The sequence below is a fragment of the Myiozetetes cayanensis genome, unplaced genomic scaffold (genome assembly GCF_022539395.1).
Source record: "Myiozetetes cayanensis isolate MyiCay16 unplaced genomic scaffold, myiCay2020 scf23, whole genome shotgun sequence".
NCBI classification, from domain to species: domain Eukaryota; kingdom Metazoa; phylum Chordata; class Aves; order Passeriformes; family Tyrannidae; genus Myiozetetes; species Myiozetetes cayanensis.
In genome coordinates this window covers 6,834,906-6,855,597 of record NW_026087445.1, presented here as the reverse complement: position 1 = coordinate 6,855,597, position 20,692 = coordinate 6,834,906, and the positions used below count along the sequence as shown (strand labels likewise).

Genomic DNA, 20,692 nt, shown 5'->3' with positions numbered 1-20,692 from the left:
AGGCACTCCTGAGGAGACAGTGCCCAGCTGGAGGCTGGCTTATATATAGTGAGGTGGGCAGGTGTGTCAATGCCATGGGCCAGCCTTGGCTCTGAGGTGAACCAGGGGAGCCTCCACACACTTGTCCTTCAGTATCCTGAGGTCAGTCCATGGCTGGGGTACAACTGGCACTGCTGTGTGAGAGCCCTGCAGGTGCTGCCTTTGTGGGCTGGGGGCCAAACCTCCTCAGGTACCTTTTCTGTTTTCCACATGGCCATCATCATGGTCAAACTGTACATACCACACACAGAGAGGCTTGGGAATGGAACTTCTCCTCTGTCATTATTCTTTTGCTTCTCTGGTGTACTACCAGCTGGTTTGGATTCTGGCCTCACTCTTGGGAGGTTGTTGAGCTCATTAGCCAGTAATTATGAAAATGTAGACACCTGTTTATCCACAGGGTTGGTGCACACTTCCTTCCAGGTCTGTGCAGCAGCATCCAGTGGTTCAGTTGGGATTTCTCCATCATCAAAGTTCACAAAGATGGCATTGTGTGGGCAATGGGCCCTGCTGAGGCCAATCAGGTTCTTGCCAGACACCTGGGGGTTGTTGTATCCCTGCCTAAGGAACAGGGTAAGGATCAGGGTTTCCTTCTGCCTGTGGCACACGTGGACTTGGGGCTGCCACTGGAATATGTGAAAATGGAGTTTGTGCTACAGATTTCAGAAGGGAAGGGACTCAGCTGAGTGACCAGTGGGTTGGTTTAACTGTGGCCCAACCTCCGTATCAAGGGGCAAAGTAAGAGGGAAATGCAGTTAATTTTTTTTTCCCCTTTAAAAAGTGCAGACGAAGGACAACAGTGAGAAAATGAAAGATGTTTCTTGTGGGAGATCCTACAGATTGTTCTTCTGGCAAAACCTATCGGAGCTGGCAGGGCACAGGCTGGGTGAGTGTGGGCACAGAACACGTGGCAGAAAGCTGGGCTCGTTGGCCCCCACGCTGTGTGATGTGTGCTGGGAGAGGCAGTCCAGACCTGCAGTCTTCACCACATCACCAGGGCCCCTCACCTGGCAAATCCTCTACTGTGCCAAATCAAGAGGGATAAAACAGAACAAGGCAGCAGCTTGGATGGGTGACAGCCCTCATCCCATCTCCAGCTGATGCAACCAACCTTCCCTCCACCCCCGAGCTCCCCATGTCCCGTGGGTATCCAGCCGGGGTTTTCAGGACATCCTCAGCACAGCTGAGCCCCCTGCCATGGAGTCCTTGAGTCAGGGTTGGTGGCAGCTCTGTGTGTTCGTGTGTTTGTGTGTTGGTGTGTTTGTGTGTTTGTGTGTTTGTGTGTTTGTGTTTGTTTGTGTGTTGGTGTGTTGGTGTGTTGGTGTTACAGCCGCTGCTGTTCCTCCCGCTCATCCCAGCAGGGTGGGAACTGGGTGTGTTCATCCTGTCAGAGCTCTGGGATGGGGTAGAAACAGAACCAGCCCCAAATACCCAGGAGCCTTGAGGTAGCCTCCCTGCACAAAGCCGAGAGCCTGGCTTAGAAATTGTGATTGATAAGAAAAGAGCTGTATATTCACTGTTTTCAGCCTGTAGGGTGCAGCAGTACCACGTTTTAATGGGATCATAGAATACCACGTTGTAAGTGATCTCCAGGGTCATCTGGTCCAAACTTCCTTGACAAGAGCATGGTCTAGACAAGACAGCCCAGCACCCTGTCCAGCTGAATCCTACAATTGTCCCATGTTAGGGAATCCACCACTTTCTAGGGGAGATTATTCCAGGGCCTGATTGCTCTCACTGAAAAATTGTTCTCTGGTGTTGAACCAGAATCTCCCCAGGAGCAACCTGTACCCATTGCCCATCCTCTTTTCCACGTGACTCCATGTAAAAAAGGGAATCTCCATCTTTTCTGTAGCCACCCTTTAAATATTGGAACATGGAGATAAGAGTGGAGTGGAATGCCATTAGGGCAATATTACATCTCCTATCTAAGGTCTGGCTGAAGTTTCTTCTTCACTTCCTGTTCTATAGACTGTGCACCATGAGCTGTTAAGAAGATCCTGTGTTTCCCCTCAGGAGTGGCTACAGCAGGGAGCAAAAGGGCTGTGATACAAAAATATGACACAGTGGACAAAACTGTCAGAATTTAAAACATTATTTCTAACTGCCCTCTGCTGTGTTTCAGATACCAAATGACTTGCAGACTTTTTTTTTTTCCCAGGAACAGTGATTTTCAAAGTGCTTCCAGACTATGGGAAGTCTTGGTTACAGAGAGCAGAAATTCCCTGTGAAAATAATTCGCTTAGTGGAACTTTGTTCCACTGTAAACCAGAATGGACTATTCAGTTCTCATCATTACCAGTAAAAATTCCTATCAGCTCCGTGCAATGCCCAGATAGTAGAGGGCAGAATATGCCTCATTTCCTTCCCCATTGTGTCCTCTTATATTCTTAGCCATGCTTCACAGTGTAAAGGATCCAAATTATAACCCTCTTTTCACATTGTCATTGCACTCCTCTGAAAAAAAATAGCAAAAAACCTCTCTGTTCTGGGCATTTTCATCCTTGGCTTGTGCAACTTCACCAGCTTTTATCTCCCTCCTCTGAGCCACAGCTTTTCCCCGCTCACCTCCGTAATCTGACATTGTGATTTGTTCACTTGGGTGCTTGTTTTTCTCCCTGAAGAAGATTTGCTGAATCATTGGGGAGGAGGTAGGAGCTGCAGAGGCAGCTGGAGGCCAGTGATAAAACCATGGCCACACATCCAGCCCTCAGGGTTTGCACTCGACAGCCCTTCAGTTGAAGGCCTGAGTCACATTCCCTTCCGAGCTAAGATTGCTGGGGACTTTGGGATTGAGGAAGTGGGGATGAGGAGGTGGCACCTCTAAAAAAATGTAAATTATTGTTCCTGATAACCACAAGGTTTGTGTTGTATCTCCTGCAAAACTTAATGGCGGTGCTGTGAGAACTTTCAGGCTGGGGGCTAAATCCTGCTGACTGTTGGATGTCGTGCCCACTTCAGGGGGAACATAGAGTTAAGAAAATAGGAATTTGGCTTGGAACAGGTGAGGGAAGGAAGTGAGTTCTTCCAGACTTGCAGAAACAAGGTATACTGTGAGCAAAGATGTGCCAGGGCTCCGAGACAGTCACCTGCCTCTTTTTTGGAGAGAATGCACCAAATTCCACTGGTACAACTTATGCAGCTGCAACAGGTCTGAATTCTGCCCACTGCCTAATAGAGACATGAGCTGGGACCTAAAATGCCTTGGTTCATTTTTCAGGTCTTTTACTCTCTCTCTGTATGACCTTGAGTTACATTCTCTCTCTTGGTTTCCTTGCAGTAGAACAGGGATAAGGTGTTGCCATTTTGAAATCTTTAGGCAGTGTGAGCTATTGAAATGCAAGGTATCATTAGTCTTGCTGACTCTTGATTAGGTCTTCTGCTCTGTCAGCTCTGCCTTTATTTAAAACACCAGAAAATTAGGCTTTTTGCATATTTTTATAAGTACCTTCCAGAATTCAGAAATAAAATCCTACCAATAGTACATGACACTTTTCCTAAGATCAGAATTTTAACTTGGGTTGTTCTACTTAGTTGTACTTCAAGGAGGTAAGATGGAAAGCTGGTTAACAAACCAGACTGAAAGTCCAGCTGACCTGAGTTCCATTTCTAGCTGTCCCTCTCCAGTTTGGGCAAGTACTTTAAAGGGAACAATGCAGGCTGACAGATCCCGATGCAGAGCTGTCACTTTGATGCTTCATGGGTATCCTGCATGACTTTCACAATGCCACTCCAGTGAATTACTGCACATGTGGAGGAATTCTACCTTGCTCTGACCTGTAGATCTCAAAGCATGTCCATGTTATTCTCCTCTCTTTGCAAAAGGGGAAGCCTGAGACACAGGGAGGGGACAGTGACTGGCTGAGATCAGTGACAGGTCAAAGCCAGGAACACAACCCTCCTCTGAGTTCTGAGTGTCATTAGGTAGCTCTCTCCATGATGCCACAATGTCAGAAAAGGCAGCTGCAGTTTCTGGACTCTCTTTTCCAGGTGCTGCCACACCTGGGTGTCCACTGAGCCCGATTGATTTACAGTCAAGCTATTGCAGGATGGATCTAAATAAGGAGCCGTGGCAGGGATGTCTGACTGACACACTGGTTCACCATGTCCACGCTCCCAGGATGGGGCCCTTTCAGGAACAGGAATGCTCTGTCATTTCTGACTTCCCTTTCCTCAGCTGAGACAAGAGATAACTTCTATTTTATAAAGAGTAGAAACCCGAGGACTTGACCACTGCCAAAAATCCCACCAAAGCCCCCAATATAGAGGAGCCTGGGATGTAAGATAAAGTCCTATTGCTATAAAATTATTCAAGAGGAAGGCAGAATCAATGGGGAAGGGTTTTAAACCCCTTATTCCTCATGAGGAAGCCTTGAACCTCAGAGTTGCGTTGGTCAATGCTGAATGTGACCGTTGTACTTCGGGCTTGCTGAGGGGCCTTTGAAGCACAGAGGAACTAAATGGCTTAGAGGTTGCTCATGATCTGGAGAACAGTAGATTATGGGTTGGAACAGAGTCAGCTGTGAGAAACTTGGCCTGAGAGTGGTGCAGAAGCCACAGGGGTGTGACTCATCTCATGTAACTTTAGATGCCTTCGGATACTCAGCTCCCTTTGTCCCCAGGGATAGCAGTAGGTGCACAGAAGGCAGAACTGCAGTCCTGGTTTAGGTATGTGCTTCAGGAGGAGCTGAATTGCTCCTAGATATGTTACTTACCAAAAAGGGAGCCTTTGAGTCACTAGTTCACACTGGAGATCTCCTGACCTACAGTGCTGCTGCCTCATATCCCATGGAGAGCCTGGGACAGCACTCGAACCAGGCAGCCAAGGGTGAACACACCCTCCCAGCACAGGCTCAGGGCTGGCACTGGGGTCAGCTCTCAGTAAAATAGGCAGGATTCAAGACACCAGTTTGATCCAGAAGTGGGTGGGATGCAGGATGATGGCTGTCCATGTGGTCTGGATGAGCAGTGACCTGATAACAGGTCTGATGGGCTGAAGAAACACGTGTGTTGAAGCTGCTGATGTGACGCTGGTTCTATCCTGCATGGCCCAACCTCATCAGGGCAACCTGCAGGAATCTCTTATTACCTCCCTGCCATGGCTGGGGTACATGGACAGGGAGCTTGCATAGGTCCAAGGCAGCTCATCCAAGCACAGGAGAGTCTCCCTGCTACGATCTGCAGCTTTACTGATCTGGTTATTGCTGCCCTAGGAGGAGATATGAAGTGGTATTTGCTGGCCCATGCTCTTGCAGCTCAGATGAGAATGGTCTGGTTTTACCCTCTTCTATTCATTCAGGGGTTTTTACTATTTTTCAGAAACCCTTAGTGACCAGTGGAATTCCCACGTGGTAGATTCCCCCTCCCAAACTCAAGGAAAGCAGCATGGAGGAGAAGTGCTGCTCTGGGCACTGAAGAGGAGCAGCTTGCTCAGCAAGCATCTGGGTTGTTTGCTGCAAATCTGGCTCTCCTCCTGGGCGATGCTCCTAAGAAAACCTACCCCCCTCACTCCCCCAGCCCCCACTGGTGACATCTGCAGCTCTCCTGCTGCACTTCCCAGGTTATTTGCATGGATGGGGGCTCCCTGCCTGTGCCTGGGTGGCAGAAGCAAAGACCTGACAGGCCTTTCCTGCCAATCTGTCTGTTGTTCAGACGAAGTGGTTGGAAAGTGCTCACTCTCCAGTTCCCTCTTTGGCTCAGGCACTCTGATAAGGCCTGGGCTGTCCTATCTTGCCCTGGGAGCTGTTCCTCCTCCCCAACAGGCTCTCTTCCCCAGCTGACAGTTAGCAGCCGGCAGTGCTTGATAAACTTATCAGACCAAAGCTGAGCTCAGTGCACAACTCAGCTCCTCCCCAGCCTCAGATTTCCCCACTCCTGGGGACTCTCTGCTCTCTGCCTGCCTTGCTGTCTGGTGCAGTGAACACCGACCACCCTCAGGCCAACAGGTCAAAATCAACCCCAGGAGCAGATTGAGAAGTGCTCGTGTTGAAGCAACACATTTAAAATGAGAGCACCGAGAGGGATGTTTAGAGCACTCATATCCAGCTCTGTCTCTCTCCCTGGAATATTATCCACCAGTGGAATTCATGCCTGGTTTATCCTCTCTGGAGCTGCTGCTTGCCCTGTTCCTCCGCTCATCTGGAGCTGAGTGGTTTTAATGCAGGGTCTCACTGTGCCTGTTGGAGGATTTCTAAGCCATGGAATTGGGGTGCTTTGCTGAATTAAGTTTCTATCACTCGTTATCACAGTCACACCCGGGTGTCCCAGCCCAGATCGAGCTCCATTGTGCGAGGTGCTGGATGTGGAAGATAAGGAGGGGCAGTCTCCTTCCTGATATCTCACTGTTGAAATAAACAAGTGAAATGAAGGGGAGAGGGGGAATTATTATCCTCCTCTCACAGATGTGGAGCTTCTGAGAGCTCCACAGTGTGCTGAACAACTTCAGAAATCCAGTGCTCGTGTCTTGCCCGAAGTCACATAGGAAATGTGTGGCACATCTCAAGTCTCAGTTCGGAGTTGCAGCCTCAAGAGCAGTGTGTGTGTCCATGGTGACTGTCAGCTGTAAGATGGTGGGTCAGGATCTGTGTTTTCTTAGGTCTTACCCAGCATAGAGGCCACTGACTGATTTACCTATCTTTGGAGAATTTTGGTGTTCTGGGCTGTCTTCTCTGGGTGGATGTGCTGTTCCAGAGGAAAAAGGGGAAAAACATCTCTGTTTTGTGAGCAGAATAAGTGTTAAAAATTGGTTTATGATGCACTATTTTTAATTTTGCTGTAGCAGCTTTGCAGGTTGAGTTCCATATCCATTCCCAGGTCAGGCCCTTAATGACAGGCAGGAACATTTCCCTGCACAAGGAAACGTGTGTGTGCAGCTGTTTCTGGGAGATTGCCTAATGCCTTCAGGTTTCTCCCTGTGTGCTGTGCTGATGGGCTGGAATTAACCTGCTGGTGTGTCTCCATCACCTACAACTGGGGGAACAACCTGCTGTGAGGACAAGGGACTCTGCTCTTATCTTTCTTTCACTGAAAACACTTTCTCCTGAAGTCTAAGGCGGGAAACAACTTGGCTCAATAAATAACCCTTTTCCCCCAACAGAACCTATACCCAGCTGGAGTTTTAATTTTCCCTGTCCTTCCTCTCAGTTCTTTTAAGGCCTTCCCTAAACCATTGCCTTCTCCAGGATTCCGCTCCATGAGGCTGATACAACCTGAAAATAAGCTCCAGCCTAACGCTGTGCTAGCTGGGAACACACCTCTGCTTCCTGCAGGTGTCCCGTGGCTCTGCCTTCATGAGGAGGAGAAAGATGCATCCTGTGTCCAAACTTAAATCCACCCCTGATCATAGATCTTCTGGGCTGCTGCTCTCAGTGCCTGAAGGCTGTCTGGAAGATGCAGAGACACCTCTCTCCTCCTGCCAGATGCCTGAGGTTATTGCTTTGCATGTGCCTCATTTGCTAAACAAAACAGCCCAAAGACCAGGATTTTCAATAAAGTAAAGAAGGTGTGAAGAGCACTGGGGAAGTGCAGGATACAGGGCGGGCTCGGAGTGAGGCAAAAACAATCAGCTCTTTCTTCAGCCACAAAGATTAGTTGAGATTTTGCTTTTTGTTATCTGTTTCCTTGATTGACTGACCAGAATGTTTTTGATGCGAGGGGAGATGGTGAGAAAGGGGTTGTATCAGAGTGGCCAGAACTGAGCAGGATTTGTACATTTGGAGAGCCAGGCCATGTGTGTTTGGAGTTGGTAACATCCACGCCCTGATCCTGACTGGTGCTGGGCATCCCTGGGTAGCCACTGTGTGGATTCAGGAGCTCCAAGGGTCAGGGCAGCCCTTTGCCCACTCCATGTTGTGTTGGGAGTGGAAGGCTCTCCCCCAGCCTGGTGTGGTGAGGTTTGGGTAATGCCAGATCTGCTTCCTCGCTCCTTCACCTGCATTCCAGAGCTTCAGGAGTGCAGGTGTTCAAAGCCTGCAAAAGAACTGTTTGCTCCAGAACAGAGTCAGACTGGATCCCTCCATCCTCTTCCTTCTCCTTGATCAGGGATTGCAGTGAACAAGGGGCTGTGGGTTCTGCCTTGTTTTTCCTTTGGGCTGGTGGCATCCATAGGCCTAAAGGAAGGTCAGGGCTCAGGCAGCATTACCTGGAGACCTGAAAGTGCCACCTTTTTACTCAAGAGGAAGAAACTGTAGTGTCTTATTGGGAAAACGCTGCAAGTTAATTCCCTCTCCTCCTCCTCCCTTCTCGGGTCACCTCCTGGCTCTGGCTGTGCTGTCTGGCTGGTGCCTTTGCCAGCTGGACTCCATCCACAGCCTGTGCTTCTGGAGATACGCTCCCAGTGCCCGTGGGAGGGGGCCAGCCTGGATCCCCTGCACTGCTCTGCCCACAGATGTGTTTTCCTGAGCCCAGCTCTGCAGCAGCACAACCTTCAGCCATCCCAGTCTGCTTCTCCACTTGTTGCCTGTCCATCTAAAGCAGTCCCTGCCTGTCCTTGGATGTGCTCACCAGGCTCCTCACAAATACCAGGCTGAGGCTGACACTGCCTCCTCCAGTGTAGCTGCTCTTCAGGAATCTCAGGATAGCTCAGGAGAGAAGCTCCCAGCTGTCCCATTGAAGGTTTTTGCTCCTCTGTACCATGGAAACCAAAGATAGGGATGGATATCTGAGGGATGCTCCAGCCCTCCTTCCACAGGCTCCAAAGAACCAGCTGCCTGGTTTTGTTTTGTGCCTGCTCTTACAGGCACTCTTGCCACAGTGCTGGTTGGTGGTGTGTGCCAGCACTTGCCTCCAGAATGGCCAAAACTGGGGAGCTTCACATGAGTCAGACAGCCCTGCTGTCCCCAGGACACACTCAGGGAAGTCTGTGCTGGTGTGTCAGTGTGGTTTGGGGCTGGAGGGTATTTGCTCCTGAGCAGCTGACACGCTCTTTAAACACTTCTCTTTGCAGGTTTGTGGAGGACAAGGGGAACAACGAGCACGGATGGCATTTTGAGCAGTGGTTTTAATAAGCTGAAATGACTTTACCTTGAGCAAGGCTTGTGCATGTGTGAGAGTATTCACCTGTGTGTGTGTGTGTGTGCCTGTGCCACAGCCAGGACCAGTTCCATCACAGGTCATTCACCTTCCCCAGAGGCCCTGCCCTGAGCAGGTTCTGGCATGACTCAGGAAAGGACAGCAGAGATTTACTGGGGGCTTTGATGGTACCATCTGGACACACATTCCTGTGTATCTGGGGTGCTCCTCCTGCTCTGGAGAGCTGACTCTGGCCTGTGGGGGACTCTGCACCAATCTGTCTCCAGGGATGAAAACACTCCCTGATGGCAGCCCTGCTCTGCATGTGAATTTCCATCTTTATTTCCCCTCAAACCATATGATATAGTACACTATACTCTTTCCCTTCTCATTTTCCACCCCATCCCCACCTCCTGCATCTCCAGAGCCAAGTATGAGCCGTTCTTGAAATGGGTGTTTTGAACATGAAATGCACTCTGTTAGCCCAGTTACTGAGAGGGAACAGATTTATCAGATAAATCCCAGCAGGCCTCTACATGTTGTCACTGTCTGGTACAGAGCAATAAAAATATACATTACAATAAGTATAAATACATATTTACAGTGTACAAGTAAAGCCAGGAGTACAGACTCTGTTTTGAGCTTCCAGAATGCATATTAATAACTAACAGCTCAGGCACAGCATAAAACAAGGGCAAGTGCATTTTAGGTCTTAGGAGAATAATTTTGGATTTACAGCAGTGTAACTGAGGGCAGGACAGACATCTCTTCTCTCCTGGCAGTGCATGAATTTTCCACTTGGACCATTTGTCTTTGCCCACTGTGGCAGCCTTCCCTCCTAAACCTTTGGGGTGAAATGGTTTGTGCCACAGCCCATTCCCAGGGTAATTCCCACTGGTGTCATTGTCCAAGGCCGTGTGTTCAGGGATGTAGTTATGGAGTGAGCTGTGTGCTGCTACAGTGCCCTGCTTAAGTGGAAGCACTTGCCTTATTTGTGTTATAATAATACTTTGTCCTTCCTTTTAAGAACTCAGGGGACTCCACAAACCTGAGAGAATGACCCCACGTCACCAGGAGTGGGGGGGAGAAACAAAAGCCCAGTGCAGTGACTTGCCAAAGGTTAGAGAGATAGAATGTAGCAGAGCTTGGAGTGGAACTGGTTCTTTACTTGTTCCAGAGCTTTGCTTCACCCCCTGGACCTGGAAGAAGGAGGAAATGCCACTGCTCTGTTTGTATAATATTTGTAAGGTACTTGCATACTCTGCCAGCATGTACAGGCTCAGCCACTTCCTCCTTCAAGAGGGGCTGGAAAGCAGGATCCTGGCCCTTGGCATCGATATCCAAGGGCCAGTCCTGACCACGCAGTGACACAGGACTGCCCAGGACAGCTCTAAGTTGGTATGCACTGAAATGTTGTGGGACATACCAGAGCCCAGATTCCAAGAGCAGCCAGACTCTCCCATAGCACCAAGACATGGGGCTCATGCCTGGTGCTGTGGCATGGCCTTTCCTGGAGCTTGCTTGCTTGCCACCAAGCCAGGGATCTCTGCAGCGTGGTGTGTCTGAGGAATGTATTTAGAGACCCCTGTTATCAGCTAGGGATAGGAGCTGTTTCTTCAGTATTTTCCTCCCACTCCAAGCTAAAAATACAGCACAGTTAACTTGTCATTTGATCACAGTAAATGCTCTGCTGAAAGAAATGACTTTAGGTGTCTGTTGGCAGAATTTATGGCCTGGGCAAGTCTCTGCAGAAGCCCTGTCCAGGCTGAACACAGCTCACTGAACGCAGTCTGTTTGCATGGCCTGGCCTTATCTTCCCAGCCATCGGAGCAGGACAGGGTTACAGCACTGGCTTGGCACAGGTTGTGGCTCCCACTGGCCCAGGAGTTCCCACCTCACTGCTGGGCAGCCTGAAAGAACTGGATTCTGCACACGGTGTCAATGCAGAGTAACAGTGACCTTGGAGGAACTTCTCTGGATTTGCACTTGAGTGGGTGATGTCAGATCCGGGCTGGTACCTGCTGTAATTGAAAAGTGAGGACCCTCCCCCCCCTCCCCAGGTTTCTTTGGGATGTGCAAGGCCCTGGAATGACATGACTTTGCCAGTCCCCAGGGGAACACAGGAGTGTTATATGCCATATGAGTCCCACACTGGATGGAGATGCTGGGGACAGTCTGCAGTGGGAGCTCCAGCAAAGACCTGGAGCCCCCTCCTCACTTGATGCTGTGCTGGGTCTCCCGGTGCCTCCGCAGGTCCACCTTGCGCTGGAAGCCCTTGGCGCAGAGCTCGCAGCTGAAGGGTTTGAACCCGGTGTGTTTGCGGCTGTGGGTGATGAGGTTGGAGCTCTGGCTGAAGGCTTTGCCACACACCTGGCATTTGTGGGGCTTCTCACCTGCAGGGGCACAGAAAATGGTGAAAAAACCACTTTAACAGGTGAGAGAAAGGAGGTAGAAATGGCCTTCAGCAGACTCAGACCCGACTGGCTGTGCTTGGGCATCAGGGTGCTGCCAGCCCAGCCGTCCTGGACACACCTCTGGATTGTGAGAGTGGGAAGAGCCAGAGGCAGCCTTCTCCATCTGGCTGATCCGTGCCCTGCCTGCATCCAGGGCTGGGGACAACCATGCCATGTGCCAGAGGCTGGTCAATAAGCACTCCTTGTCACACAGAGGAGGACGTGCATCCCAGGGATGCTTTGACCTCCTGCCACCTTACCACACGAGGAATAACAACTTTCCAGTGCCTCTGGACTTAACCCTGCTCCAACATCGCTGTGTCTGGTGACTATGTGTGTGCTCCAACCTCAGTGTGCCTACTGGGGATATTTTGTTTCTCACCAGTGTGGATGTAAGTGTGTTTCTTCATATCCGACTTCTGGTGGAAGCGTTTGCCACAGTACTGGCAGGGATAGGGCCGTGTGTCCGAATGGATCAGCAGATGAGTGGAGAGGGTGGAGGAACGTTTGAATGTCTTCCCACACATCTTGCACTCAAAGCTTCTTTCCTGTTGGGGAAGGAAAATCATGGGATGTCTGAGGCTGCAAGACATGTGACAAGAGCCTGAAGAGTGATGAGAATAGTAGATTTGATAAGCAAATCTCCTTGGCTCCTGGACTGATATGCTGGGAGCAGCACAAAGGGAATGCAGGAGGGTTACTTATGGAAATGGATTACATCTTGTGATCCAAACTCCTGCACCCTTTAGGAGGAGGTGAGGCACAGAAGAACAAGCAGCAACGATCCTCCCCTCCCATCCAAGGAATTCTCCAGGACAGTCTGAGATTTGTGAGGCCAAGATCTATGATCTGTGGTCCTCAGAGCTCCCGGTGTTGTCACCGGGTGCCACCGGAAAGGCACCACGTTTGTAACCGAGGAAATGGCACTTCCTCTGTGATGGATTAAGCAACAGCCAAGGTCCAAGCCCTCATGAGCTCTGGAGAGCTGGCTCTCTGGACACCTCCTGCCCACCTGGGAGTGGATATTGGTGTGCTGCTCCAGGCTCACAGCGTGCCCAAAGGTTTTGCCACACACTTCACAGGCAAAGGGCCGGCTCCCACTGTGAGACCTTCGGACGTGGACCTCCAGTCCGTGGGGAGTGGAGAATACCTGCAAAACAAAATGCCAGGGATCATTTTTGGCGTGAGGTGGCTGTGTCTCCACCTCTGTTTTCAATTCCTTCTCTTTATTTGATTTTTTTCCTCTCGTGGGCCACGTGACCTGCATCACTCCCAGTGCCTCTGTACTTGCTCTCCTGATTAGGGGACCTGTTTTGAGCCACCTGTTGCATTTTGGTGTGACCCAACATTCAGTGAAAATCCCTGCAGGCCCTCCCCATCCCCGGGGTTCTCCTGTGACACACACCTTGTTGCACTTCACGCAGTGGAAGGTCTCCATGTCTGAGGAATAGTGCATGCTGTAGTCCAGGGGGGGCTCGGAGCTTGGCAGGAGGTGGCTGCCATACAGGCTGACAGGGTGCTCCAGCAGGGCTGACTGCATGGTGGAGGACATCTGCTGGTAGCTGTATGGCACATGGAAAGCATCCCAAGAGAAGCCTGTTTTGTAGAAGGCAGGGGTGGTTGTGTTGGTGCAGTCCTTGATCTGCAGAGCTGGGATGGGCATCTCTGAGTTTGCAGAAGAAAGGGAGAAGTGAGTGCCACACCACTGCCTGAACTTGGGCACCAGTAAAAAAGTTCCCCAGCTAGCATTTCTCCATTAAATGCCTTGCCTGACCTTGGGAGTTCCAGCTGGCAGCTCCTCAATTCAAATCCTGATTCCCCATGAAAAGTTCCTGTTGTGAGTTTAATTCCCATCTGAGGAAATTTTATGGCAAAGAATGCCATGGAAATGTTATGGCTAAAGGAATATTAAACCTCCTACTATCCCTGCTTCATGGAGTGTTTGAACAACACTTGGACACCTGCCTTGACCACAGAGCACAGAACTGCACTGGCATGGGGAGGTTCACCCACTGGGAATCATCCTTCAGGGAGATGCTGATCTAGACCAGAATTGTAAAGGGAAATACAGAATGCTCCTGATGAGCTCTGCCTGGGACAAGTTTGACCACTGATGTTAAAGTAAGAGCTGCCATTTACTGAAAATCTGGGCCCAGTTTTAGGGCTCCATAAGCCAGCCCAGCCCTGACCTCGTTTGCAATTGTGGTTTTGGGAAGCAGACCTTGGGCTGAAGGGCCTGGCAGCATCCTGCTCAGGTACTGGACAGGGACACTTTCTTCCTTCAGTTCAGGTGGGTCCTTTTCTTGTTTTGGAACCACACATTCCAGGTCCTGTTTCTTGATGTCCTCTGGTGTCCTGTCTGCCGGGGCTGTAACACAGAGCAGGGGCACAGGTGGTTCTGGCTGTTACAAGGAGAGTCTGTTCAGGTGAGTTTTGCACTCCTGTATGAGGATACAGGAGCCTGTGCTCAATTCCTGAATAAGTGCAGAGTGGTGCAATCAGCAGGGCAATCAAAGTCTGTCCATTGCAAAGGGAAATTCCAAGCAGGATGAGATTGGCAAGGTAGAGGGGGACAGGATGAGATGGCAGGACACCTGATACCCTCTACAGTGAGAGCAGATTAACACTACAAGTCCATATATCTGTAAGAACAATTTCCCTATTTAAAACCATTTCCATTTGCATGGGTAACTAACAATCACTAACTTATTAACCTCCCCACCCCTCTCCTAAGAGAGCTGGGTATTGTTAACCTGGATTTATGGACAGCCAAGTAGGGAAGCAGAGAGGGGAGGTAGCTGCTTATGCAGTCGCAAAGACTACTGAGCCTCACTTTCTTCTGCCCACACTCCCACTTCTTCATGTTGTCCCAGCCCTTAAAGAGACCAACCAGTACTTTTTAGAAAACAGATTTTGTTGTAAGAATCTAAAATGGACAGAGGTTCAACATATGTGCCTCCTTTATGCTGGAGATGGGACAGATCTGCTGAAGGACAACATTTATCTGTCATCAAAACCCTCCAAACAGACACAACCAATAGTCAAAATATGATGGCAGGAATTGACATTAAAATGTCACCTCCTTTCCTTTTTATCAAACTTATCACAGGGTTGGACTCGAATTTGATAGCCAGGGCTAGAACAAAGAGTAAGTTGATCCTAGATTTGAATAAAGAAAATTTGAATGGTGCCTGAAGGAAGAAGATAATTGGCCCAGCCCTGCCACTGCTGGGATGGCTGTGGGAGAGCAGGAACAGGAGCAGAGGGAGGGCAGCAGGCAGAGGCAGAGGCTGTGTTGGTTGGTGTCAATAGAGCAGCTGGCCCTTCACCTGGGAGTGTGTAGGACTCCTCACAGGCAGTGTTAGGGTATCCCTATATTTTCTCACTCTGGTTGTTGCCTTCCTTGCAAATCATCAGGAAGAGGTGGTAACACACTGAGGTAGAGAGGATGTAGTCCAGAGAGAATGTGGGCACTGAACATGGGAAGCTGGAGATGGAGGTGGCAGAGTTGTGAAGAGTTTGCAGAAGACTGACAACCTCTTTGCCCAGCTGTTAGCGGCCTGAAATTGCCCTTCTACCCCAAATGTGACCAACTCCACACAGCAATCTTATATCTCAAATCTCCCCAGCAACCGAGCAGGGAACAAAGGGAGGATCTAAATTTGGGGTTGTGGATTTACTGTAGAGAGCGGACGCACAGCAAGGGATCGGTTTGTCCTCAGACTGATGTGCCCATGTGGAGGCCTTTGATGCTCTCCAGCTCACTCACCCCACTCCTTTAGTTGCCTACTCAGTGATTGATTTGCTTTGTTCTTATTTGGTGTGTTCTTACAAGCCCAGTGGATGGACTGACTCACCAGTGAAGGCAGAGGTCACTGGGCCCCACGTGAGTGCAGGCAGGTCATCTTCCACGAAGCGGTGCTGGTGGTAGGTATGAGCCTTTTTGCTCTTCACCAAAAAGGAACGTGGCATTTTCCATTCACTCTCTGGGCAGAAACACAGAAAAGCAGCAGGTAAATCTCTGTGGCTTAGGGAGCAGTTTCCCATTTGTTCCCCCAGCACAGCAGCTCTGTAAGCAGCAGCGATGAGGATTAAAACTTGTGGTGGGAGATGAAGAGACCACCTCGAAGGTCCCTCCTGGCAGCTGAGAAGCAGAGAGGGGTTGGGTGGGTTTAGGTGTGTGATGGATCTCAGCTCTGGGGAGAACACAGAGCTGTGGAAAGGGGCTAAATGAAAAACTTACTGCAAGGTGGTCTCTGACACTGTAAAAATTACACTTCACCATCTACCCAGGTTGAGGCAAAGGATTACCCCAATCTTGATGTTGTATGTGGAGAAACAGAGACAGGCTGAGTACAGACCAAAGCTGCCTGTGGCAGACACAGTGCAAGCCAGGATCTCTCTCTTGTAGCTCCCTGCTCTGGCTACAGGACATGGGGCCTCTCTGGCCTCACCCTCCCCGAGTGGGGACCACGGGTTGGAGATCCCCCTTGGAGAAAGGGCCTGGCTGAGTGTTTGTGCTGCACCTGGAAGAGCTGGGCTCTTCTGTGAAATTGCTACAGAAACAATAATTACAGAAATAGCACCAATAACAGGAGAGAGACAGCAGAAAATCCATGATGTGTGTGTGGGGTCTCCTTGTTGAGTAGCTTGAGTGGTTTGTGTTCTGGCTGACAAACAGCAGTGGGGCAGAGGCAGAGCAGGAGGGCTGGGTGAGAGGTTACCTTTTGGACCCGACTCAAACCTTGCAGACCGTTGAAATGGCGGGTGAGGGACAAACATAAAATGCTGAAATTTAATCACACAAAATTCTCTTGCAATGCATCTGTTATCTGGGCTATCCAGAACCCAGCCCGCCCTGTGCCCGCTCCCCAGGCCTGGTAACTGCTCTCCTGGAGGCAGAGTGACAACAGGAGCAATGCTCTGTGCAGCAGTATCAGCTGGTGCCTTATTTGCATGTGTATTTGCATTTTCCCTTGTAATTGTTTGGTATAGTGACACTGAAAACAAATCTTGCCATATTTCATAGGAAGAGTCAGCAGTGAGTCCTCTCTTCAGAAAGAGGACAAAACAGTGTTGAGGAAGAACCACAAGTAGAACTTGGAGGGAAGGGACACTGCTCTCTCTACTGAGGTTCATTTTAAGTGTTGTAAAGAGTCTGCCCAGTGAAGAGCTGCAGGCACAGAAATAGCTCCAGGAGTGTCCTGCAGTGGGTATAACCCTTCAGCAGCTCTGCTTGGCTTGTGCCACTCACATTCCAGAGCAGAGCTGAGCTCAGAGGATCAGCCCCAGGTGAGGTACCTGTGCATGGAGCCACACTCTGCTTTATGGACATTACAGTGCCCCAAGGTGAAATCCTGCCACAAACCCTTTATACATGGAATTCCCACTCCTGTCAGAGGGATTTTCCCATGTGGTGGGGCAGGACTGTGCCCACAATGGAGGGTATTCATACCAGAAAGCTTTAGACAGTGGGTTTCTCTGCCTGAATTAGTCAGTTAATTTCTCTGAGCTTCCTCACACAGTGGAGCAAGAGGCTCTGGCAGCGGGAAACTCTGAATGCAGGGGACACCCTGCATCCAGCAGTGCTGCTGGAAGAGTCACTCTCCCTCCCTCCAGCTGGAGAATCCTCTGGCCGTAGCTGGACAGCTTAGGCAGGTAAATCAGAGGGTTGGAGGCAGGTGGCTCAAGCACTGCAGTGTTTTGTGTCAGTGCCTATACACCAAGCCCACGACAGCCCTGCTTTGCTGGTGGTGGTTGGAAGCAGAGGCACATGAATCAACAGGACTTCTCTGGATGTGTTTGCCCCAGCATATGGAAAAGTCAAATTTGATCAGTGTTGTGACTGCTGAGAAGGGCCTGTGCTGATCTTTAATGGACTGAACGTTGCAAAAGGAAGTTACCTTCCCCCACCCCTTTTCAGAGGAAAAAAAAAAAAAAACAACAAAACAGGAACTGGGAGCCCAAAGCAGAGTTAATTAACAACTGCACTGCTCTCTGTTTGTGATGCACACAACCAGGTTAGAGGAAAGCTACAGGCACAGATTGTGAGAGGAAGAGGTACTGTCTTTCCTTGAAACTCCAGATTACCAGTAGCAAGTGATCACCTGCTCCTAAAGGCCAACTGTATTCCCAGGGGAAAGCAGTGCTGTGGACAACAGATCCCACCACGTCTCAGAGTCAGTGAAGCCTCCAACAGAATTTGGCTTCAGCCCTTTGCTGAAAATTAAAATTTATTATTATGGAGTCTGTTCCTTTCAGCCCCTGTGGCACCAGTTTCCACCTGGACTGGTAAGTGCACAGGAGAGATCATTGCTTGGGCAGATGCTCCCAACCAGAATGGAAGAGTCCTGGCTGTTTTTTAAAACTCAGTATAGGATATAAAGCCAGTAGCCAGCTACAAGTGACATTCTTATTTGCTTGCCATTCATGCAGCTGTATAATAATGTTATAACGTGCCCTGAGGAAAGGACAGCAGGACTCAAGGGAAAAAAAGCTGCCTCACTATTTTGGGAACCTCACCTGAAGCGCCTTAGAAAGGTTTCTTTTCGCAGTTATAAATTGCTCAGTCAGAGCTGAAAGCAGACCCAGCATTTGTGTCCCCCCCCTGTGTTCAAACCCCAAACTCCCTCATCCTCAGTGATGCTCTCTGGGGATTTTCACAGAGTATTCCACGTAAATCTCTAATGTGATGCTGAAACTCTGCAAACGGGGAAAGAACCAAATGAAAAGGGTTTGGTTCTTAATTTAGGGGGTGGTTTCTGACTCCGGGATCCGAATTTCACCGGGTCCCTCGTGAAGCTCCATCTCCCACTTGGTTACACAGCAGCTCACAGCGCCTGAACCCACAGGAGTGAGTCCTTTGGTATCACTTAGAAGAAATTAATATTCTCACTGAATTAGATTGTGGAGCCCTCAGTGGGGACAGGTGTTTGCAGGATTGGGTCACACTGAATCAGGGACCCAACATGCAGCAAAAGTTTCATTCTAAAGCCGAACTTGCTTTTTTTTTTCTAAATTCAAGTAATTCCATTTTCAGATTTACAAGGTAATTGTAGAGATTAAACACTTCGTCTCACTACACTCGGCAGAAACACTTAATTTTAACTAGCAACTGATATGTATCTTCATGTAAGTTGATGAGTGAATAAAGTTTTAGGCTAAAAGAGACTTATTTCCTTTCCATTACTTAACTTATATCTCAATATTGCTTCTTTTGCTGTCCTTTCTGGCAAAAATACAGAATAGTTTCTCTTTAAAAAGACTATTTTTTGCAGAAAAAAGCGCACAAACCAAAACACGAGGTGTCTGAAACTTTTAAGAGTCCAAATCAAATAAAATTAGAAAATAAAATTTAAAAAAAAAAAAAAGGATATTTTAAGGACTACTGACTCTTAAATAAGTCAAATATGAAAGAATTTCAGTTCTTTACAAAATTAATCATGTTTTCACAAGTCTATCCTTGCAGTGTAGAATGCGCTTGGGGCAAGTCATTTGAATGTGGCTTTTTTGAGAGTGGAAAAATGAACAGGAGATTTTTAATTCCTGTGGTGAGACTGGGCAAATGGACATTATGGCAGGGGTAGCAAATGATAGTGGGAACAGAAATGCTGGTATATCTGTAGTAGCTGGAAAAAACCCTGTTTAGACTATAATGGCATCATTTGTTCTTTAGGATCCTCCTGTAGCTCCCGGTGCTGTTGGGAATGCCACTGGCTTTAGGAAACTTTGGAGTTATACAGTGCAATCTAATAAATTCTACACCCCTTTAATGTATAGATGCACTTCATGAACTTGCAAATCATTTGCTCTCCTGCTCAATGTATTGAATCAATCTGGTGGTATGTGAGAAGTGCCTATAAATAGCTAATCCCATATGCTAAAAATTGTTACACTGATCAGCCTCGACTTCAAAAGGACGGAAAATTAATAAAAAGGAGATTTGAAGCAAAAATTCTGAACAGGAGAGGCTGAATTGGTCATCTGGAAAGACTGGCACAGGTGATGTGAGCAGAGGTGTGCTGCTCTCTGAATTTAAAGGTTTGGCCCTGCAAAAGAGCAATTAAAAGGGAAAACACAGTTTGCCCCTTCCTCAGTGGCAAAGTACAAAACTCTGCACCCAGAAACTGCTCCTGCTGATGGAGCCTGCTGGGACTCAGGTACCTGAGACCACTGTCACATCCCTGGCATTCTGTTCTACTCACATGTGAGCACGCTGTCACACGTGAGAGTGAAGTGCGTGGCACAGCATTTTAAGAGGTTTCTATGGTATATAATTTTAAAAGGTTTAATTCAAACGAGTCAGGTGAACTGCTGCCATAAAAGAATCCTCAGGACAACCGTGGAACATGTCCCATATTTGCAAACAAAAGCAAAGAAGAAGGCAAAAAAAAAAAAAAAAAAGCTTAGAAAAAAAGGTATCAGAGAAATGAGGAGAACAATCGAAATAAAAGTGGTTGAAAGAATAAATCAATCACCTGTTTGGGGGACTTTGCTTTACTGGATTCGCCTCAAAATCTCCCCAGACCAGCGGGACGTCGCCTTCTCTCAGGACTCCTCTTCCACTTTTTCTCTTGCTCGCAGTCTGCTGAAATAGATACTTCTCCTTTTTTCTCTCTCTCTTGGTTTTGGTTTGTTGCCTTTTTTTTTTTTTTGCCCCTGTTCCCCTCCCTGATTTTTCAATCAGATTATTTGTGTCAAAATCTGGCGGTGAAGAAACAGCCAATGGAGAAGCAGAGCCCAGAAAGTATTTGCTTATCAAAACTTTCCAGGACTTTGAAAACTTGAAGAGAATTCACGGTGCCCAGCTCGGAGCCCTGGGGGCAGCACCCTCCACTTCCAGGGGCAGCTTCTCCTTCTGCAGGGATACTCCTTCTGTCATATTGACAAAGAGCATGACACAGGGAAATAAGGCACCAAGCAGGCATTTATTTTGTCTTTTTATTTTTTTTTTTTAAAAAGCCCTTAAAACCCTGTATTTTTACACACATTCATCGCCACATCATATCTTTCACAAACAGACACACCATCTGTCTCACACACACACACACACTCACTCACTCACTCACTCACATACTTCAGGCTCATAAACAAAACCATCGAGCACATATGCACAGAATTATTTTATTCCAGAATGGATCTTTTATCTCTCCAATTTCCAAGGAGAAAGGAACAAATACTTGCACAGTACA

General features: G+C 48.6%; 1 protein-coding gene across 2 annotated transcripts; it reads right to left on the bottom strand.

Annotated features, from left to right (window-relative positions):
• Window positions 1-11,123: 11,123 nt before the first annotated feature.
• Window positions 11,124-20,049, bottom strand: GFI1B (growth factor independent 1B transcriptional repressor). 2 transcript variants are annotated; one of them, XM_050319990.1, is made up of 7 exons: window positions 19,979-20,049; window positions 15,359-15,487; window positions 13,723-13,869; window positions 12,907-13,166; window positions 12,514-12,651; window positions 11,884-12,049; window positions 11,124-11,441 (listed from the first exon to the last, which is right to left on the bottom strand). In XM_050319990.1, exons 2-7 carry the CDS (start codon window positions 15,471-15,473, stop codon window positions 11,263-11,265), a joined length of 1,005 nt encoding a protein of 334 aa, XP_050175947.1. In that variant the 5' UTR covers window positions 15,474-15,487; window positions 19,979-20,049; the 3' UTR covers window positions 11,124-11,262. The 2 variants fall into 2 exon arrangements, with proteins under 2 accessions (XP_050175947.1, XP_050175948.1); XM_050319991.1 differs by lacking the exon at window positions 13,723-13,869.
• Between the last annotated feature and the right edge of the window lie 643 nt (window positions 20,050-20,692).

Bases quoted from the DNA above. Each gene is read 5' to 3' on its own strand.
- GFI1B (XM_050319990.1), bottom strand. From the start codon at position 15,473: ATGCCACGTTCCTTTTTGGTGAAGAGCAAAAAGGCTCATACCTACCAC. The intron at 13,167-13,722 runs GTCTGCTTCCCA...CTGCAAACTCAG, and splicing joins GCCAGGCCCTTCAGCCCAAG to AGATGCCCATCCCAGCTCTG. The intron at 12,050-12,513 runs GTGGGCAGGAGG...CTTCCCCAACAG, and splicing joins ACACCAATATCCACTCCCAG to GAAAGAAGCTTTGAGTGCAA.